At 40.4% G+C, this 6,226-nt stretch overlaps 1 protein-coding gene across 1 annotated transcript; it reads left to right on the top strand.

Moving 5' to 3' along the window:
* Positions 1-913: 913 nt before the first annotated feature.
* Positions 914-2,968, top strand: LOC113718996 (putative polyol transporter 1). Its single transcript, XM_027243951.2, has one exon. The coding sequence runs from the start codon at positions 1,216-1,218 to the stop codon at positions 2,791-2,793; it is 1,578 nt and encodes a 525-aa protein (XP_027099752.1). The 5' UTR covers positions 914-1,215; the 3' UTR covers positions 2,794-2,968.
* The last annotated feature ends 3,258 nt before the right edge of the window (positions 2,969-6,226 follow it).

The following is a 6,226-nucleotide window of genomic DNA, read 5'->3' as shown; positions in this document are numbered from 1 at the left end:
ACCAAAGTAGAAATAAAGTTAGGTAGATTAGGCATGACAATAAAGGGAATAAACGTATCCTTGACAAGAAATTTATGCAATGTTGCAGACATACGTGAGGTAGTGTTTTATGAATGATTAGCTTGAAATAGATTGAAATGTTAAACATGACAAATGTTTGGAAAATGGTCCAAAAAAATGTAAAGTACGATGTTTTTAAAGGATCGAGAGGTATATTGTAGACTACCAAAGTAGAAATAAAGTTCAGTAATGGTTTGGATCAATCAAATAGGCTCTTAGCATTATTTTAGAATTACATTTTAAATAAGATTCTTGCCAATAATGGATTAAGGATAAGGAGGATGAGAGTAGCGATTAGTAGTATGGGTAGATTAGGGATGACAATAAAGGAAATAAACACAAACATATACTTGACAATAAATTTATGCATTGATATGCGAACAATTTGTAAGTTATCTATCATACAAATTGCTCAAAGGCGGTGTTTTAAATAGCTCAAAAGGCAAGAAATCTATTGCATCATAACCAGAGATTTCCTTTGACCACCACTAACTCGTGACATTTCAAATATATTTTAACGAGTGTCCTATGAATATCCGTTTGACAAACCGTTTGAATAAAATTCTCGCCAATATCGAATTAAGGATGAAAATAGCGATTAGTAGTATGGGTAGATTAGGGATGACAATAAAGGGGATAAACACAAACATATCCTTGACAAGAAATTTATGCAATGTTGCAGACTTACGCGAGGTAGGTGTTTTATCATTTATGCATGATTGATTGATATGCGAAGAATTTGCGGGTTTTATATCCATTTAAATCGCTCAAAGGTAGAGTTTTAAATAGCCCAAAGGGCAAGGAATCTCTTGCATTATAACAAGAGATTCTCTTTGGCCAGCACCAGCTTATGTGCCTTATTTTTATTAGTCCAAATATGCCTCTCTCGATGACGGTCGGCCCAAGTTTTCGGAGTTGGATAGAAGAATTTTCCAATCAAGTAAATCCCCCTCATGTGGCACTCGACCAATTTAAGTAGCCCAACGCTCATTCCTTTCGGCCATTCCAATCCCTTCCAAACCTAATGCTCTTTGAATTGTTGTTCTCAAATTCCTTCCCCACTAGCACTTGTATCAATCATTTCACATCATCTTCTTCACAACACCAGCACAAAAATACTAGTACTCTTTCCATCCTCCTCCTCCTCGATTCCTCATGGCAGACCCGCAAAGTCGAGCTGTTACTAGGGGAGTTGAGTCATCTAATCCAGATTTTGGTCCTCCTCCAAAGGCCACAAAAAACAAGTATGCCTTAGCTTGTGCGCTTTTAGCTTGCATGTCATCAATCCTACTTGGTTATGATACGGGAGTGATGAGCGGAGGAATGATCTACATACAGAGGGATCTTAAAATCTCCGATGTCCAAAAAGAAGTCTTGGTGGGAACCATCAACGTCTACTCTCTTCTGGGTTCTGCCATTGCTGGTCGGACGTGCGACTGGGTAGGCCGACGATACACCATAGCCATGGCCGGAGTAATCTTCTTCGTCGGGGCCTTTTTGATGGCATTTGCCACCAACTATGCCTTCCTTATGGTCGGCCGGTTTGTCGCCGGAATCGGAGTTGGGTATGCTATGATGATAGCCCCCGTATATTCTGCCGAGATCTCTCCAAGATCAATTCGGGGATTCATCACTTCTTTCACGGAAGTGTTCATCAATTTTGGCGTGCTGCTGGGATACGTGTCCAACTATTTCTTCGCCAAGCTTGCCACCAACTTGGGGTGGAGATTCATGATGGGAGTTGGCGCAATTCCGTCGGTAATGCTGTTCGTGGGGGCCTTGGTCATGCCGGAGTCGCCACGTTGGCTGGTGTTGCAAGGCAAAGTAGGGATGGCCAGAAGAATTTTGGAGAAAACCTCGGAATCTCTACAAGAAGCCCAGGAGAGATTAGCCGACATTAAGGAGGCTGCCGGCATCCCCGAGGACAACCACGACGAGGTGGTAGAGGTTCCCAAGGACAGAACCGGTGGTAAAGGTGCATGGAGGGAAATGTTCATCCATCCCACGCGGGCGGTCCTGCACATCACGATCGCAGGCATCGGTTTATGCTTCTTCCAGCAAGCTAGCGGCATTGACTCGGTGGTGATGTACAGCCCCACAATCTTTGGGAACGCCGGTATAAAGAGCGACAGCGGTAAGCTACTGGCCACCATATCTGTTGGGGTCACCAAGACCATCTTCATCTTAGTGTCTACATTCTATCTAGACAAGTTCGGACGGCGGATACTGCTCTTAACAAGCACCGCTGGTTTGGTATGCTCCCTGGTGGGACTGGGCATTGGATTGACGGTGATCGATCAGCATCCGAACGAGAAGCTAACCGGGGCCATAGCTTTTTCCTTTTTCTGCGTGTTGGCGAGCGTAGCAACCTTTTCAATGGGGTTAGGTCCGGTTGCTTGGGTCTACAGCTCGGAGATTTTCCCCCTGAGGTTAAGGGCTCTGGGAAGCGGCTTGGCGGCGTCCATGAACAGGCTGATCAGCGGGGTCATTCTAATGACCTTCATTTCATTGTACAAGGCCATCACCATAGGCGGGGCCTTCTTTTTGTTCGGGGGAATTGCATTTGTCGCCTTCGTTTTCTTCTTCACATTGCTGCCGGAGACGCGGGGCAGAGGCCTCGAGGAGATGGAGGAATTGTTCGGCACCTTTTGCAAGTGGAGGTCCACAGTCAGAGAGTTGGAGGAAAAGAAGAAATTGGAAAGTGAAAAGAAGGAGAAGAACGATCTGGCTTAGATTAGTCTAATACTCTGCTAGTATATGATTATGACTAGAAAATATGAATGAGTAGGTGAGTCTTGGCTGTGCCGTTGGCATTCAATTAGATATAGCATCATGTAAGGCAAAAACATGTTTATGTACACAAACAAAAGAGATCAATAAATCTACTATATTACATATAAGAGCCAAATGATTGTCTCTACACTTCTCCAAGATTCAATTCAATTATATTTCCTCCACAAAAGAAGAACAAAAAGAGAGTTCATAATCTGTTTCTATAACCACGCAACATCAGAGTCCAAAAGACAAAAATTGTTGATGTAAATAATGGCAACTTCTTGTGTGGTCTGGGCATACTACTACTGCTACTAATCAAACCAATGTATGGAGCAAAAAGAAAAAAAAGGGCAGGTTTCAACAGCAGTGCACTTTTTGAAGAGTGTGCATGACTGGTGCAGACCAAGTACATATTCATCACCCAATTATCTTCTACAATACATAGTTCACACTAACAAAAGCTTTGAGCGCTCTTCTTCATCTTCTTCAAAGGGGGAAGAGCACCATTTTGCCCAGCCAAAGCCCCACTTCATACCAATATTCCTCCAACGATGGCAAAAAGAGCAGCGTTATTGGTAACACCCTTGCAATGGGGCTGGGGCCGAAAAATTCCGAAGAGGCCTGGCAAAGTGCCAAGGACATATTCCTCAGCCGACAGGTCTTCCTGTGTAAGGCAGGCAAATCCAACGGTACTAAAAAGCCATCCTTGATTATTATTCCCATCTAAAAGTCAGGTCTCCGCCAGCAAACAATTATTAGAGGGTAGGTGATGTGAAAAGTCTCCATAAAAGGAATTGGGAAGAATTACTACTGCTTTCAGAGGAATTTATACTTTTGCTAGTGAGCATTAGGCTACAGTTTAGAATAGGACATTTGAGATTTTTAGGGAATAATAGGACATTTGGATTGCTATTTTCTAAAGATTTTATAGGAAAACATAATGTAGTGATTTATTATATATGAGATAAAAAGGTGATTGAAAAAATGTTTTCACAAAAAACGTAGAAATTTTTTGGGAAAAAAATAGCTACTCAAACAAGAATGTTACTAGTATTTTTCATGCCAAGCCCCACCAAAATAATTGGGGAAGAATATTATTGTCTTGCTAACATTTTTATCCCCCAACAGTGAGTGACTGTTTGGGATATCCAGTACAAATTGAAGGGTGAAAACGTCTTTCTACACTTTCTCAAAACAATGCAACCAAAATTGCACTATCCACGTGGCATAATGAATGAACGCTTATAGGCTAGACCAATGAGTGTGGGACAAATAAGCCAGATTTGTCCACATGGCACTTAGAGGTGATAGTGAAAAACACGTAAGAAAATGTGATTACAAGAAACGTAAAAATTTTTTGTTAAAAAACTTCAATCCAGACAAGACCTAACATGCGGTTACATGTCCAAGAACACTAGGATTCTATTTGATAATTTAATTTAATATTTAAATTAATAAATTCAAATCTTAACGTATTTAATAAATTAATAAATTTAAATTTTAGATTCCATTTCTACGAGACGCACAGTATATTGTGGTCTTTTTTTTTTTTTTTTTTTTCAACACAGGGGTGTCCGGGTCAAGACCCGAAGGCGGCCCGACTAATCCCCTGCGCCTGGAGTACAGCGCCACCCCAACCGCACCCAGGCGTTAGGTGAGGTTCGATCCCACGACCTTGCGAGTGATTTTCTAGCCGCAGACCGGGTGATCTAATCCCGGGGGCACAGTATATTGTGGTCAATGACTGGTTTTTATATAATAGCAGAAGACTAGGGTGAGGTTTCCGTCGGATGTAGCTTGTAGCTGTGTTACATGTACTAGAAGACACACAGTCTGAAGTGTGACTGGTGTGGACAGGATTGTGTCATGGATAATGACTAACCAGCCCACCACAGCAATATGTTATGTTATGGTTAATCACTCAATTGGCTTGCAAGTCTTTCTCACTTCTCACATCCATAGAAATTAATAATAAGTTCGTTCTATAATTCTTTAAAGAATTACAGTAATTTTTTTATAAAAAAATATTTTTGGATTGCAATTTTTCTTTGAAAAATTACTACGTTTTCAGTGAACACATTTTTCAATCACCTTTTTATCTTGGATATATTAAATGACTACAGTAATTTTGTTTACAAAAAAGATCAAAAAAAATGCAATCCAAACAAATCCAATTTTTTAGATTTTGGACAATTCGTAAAAGAGCACAAGAAAGACAACAAATTCAGCAATTTGCCAGAACAATTCAGTAGCTGTGGTAGGTGAGGTCCACGGCCAAACATAAGGAAAGAAATTGGAAAGTGACTGGGAGAAGAATAACGATCTCGGTTTAGACAATATATGGTGATGGGGCCTTGGGAGTTGTTTTTTGGGGAGGTTGTTCAAACGGTCAAAGGAAAAATGATTAAGTTTGCTTCTTAATTTTGTCGTGGGAATAACTATTGCTATTACTCTCTCTTCGTGTTCCACTCCTATAAGAGAGTGATGGATTCTCAAGCGATTTCGCTGCTGAAATTTGCGATTATATTTGGAAGAAATTGCCTAATGAAGTACCCTTTACGTATGTGATTTGATAATTGATAGGGACGATAATGAGTAAAAACAAAACACACCAAGGCCACAAAAGAGAGTAACGTCGTGGCTTTCTTCTACCCACGTGCTTGACTTTTGTCCAGCTCATAGATGCAACAATAGCCCCCACCACTGTTGACTAGAGGCACTACAAAATTAAATTATTTCAATAAGTCAGTATGTGTGAATAAGATATAAATAAGATGTATATAACGTGTAATCCAGACATACTCAATAAATGTTACCTTGTTTTAACACAAGTATTTTTTTTTTCAACGAAGAAATCAGAATTAAATTATTAACCTTTAATCCCAGGTAAACTTCAAAAGTCAGCAACTCTTGAGGCCACCCAGAGAACTAATAACTTAACCCTTAACCCCCCTTTGATCGATGTGGGATTCTTGTGGTAAGGCCAGGGAAGCTTCTGCTACTAAAGGTGTACTAACCCCCAAGACATTCGGAAACCTCACCACTCGTTTCTTTTTCTTTCAACGAAGAAATCAGAATTAAATTACTAACTCTTAATCCCAGGTAAACCTCAAAAGCCGGCAACTCTTGAGGCCACCCAGGGAACTAATAACCTAACCCTTAACCCCCCCTTTGATCGATGTGGGATTCTTGTGGTAAGGCCAGGGAGGCCTCTGCTACTAAAGGTGTACTAACCCTCAAGACACTCGTTTCGTTTTAACACAAGTACTACTACTACTATTTATATACACTTGTTTCTTTTACCCACCGTTGTCATGTTATCACTTGTTAATATGTTTTTTCTAATTAATCTTAGTTCCTCAAACGTTTAATACTTGAAATGCATCTTAAT

The sequence above is a fragment of the Coffea arabica genome, chromosome 11e (genome assembly GCF_036785885.1).
Source record: "Coffea arabica cultivar ET-39 chromosome 11e, Coffea Arabica ET-39 HiFi, whole genome shotgun sequence".
Taxonomy (NCBI): Eukaryota; Viridiplantae; Streptophyta; class Magnoliopsida; order Gentianales; family Rubiaceae; genus Coffea; species Coffea arabica.
This window is presented reverse-complemented; position numbering and strand designations above follow the sequence as displayed.

Coding starts and splice junctions, on each gene's coding strand:
- LOC113718996 (XM_027243951.2), top strand. CDS start 1,216: ATGGCAGACCCGCAAAGTCGAGCTGTTACTAGGGGAGTTGAGTCATCT.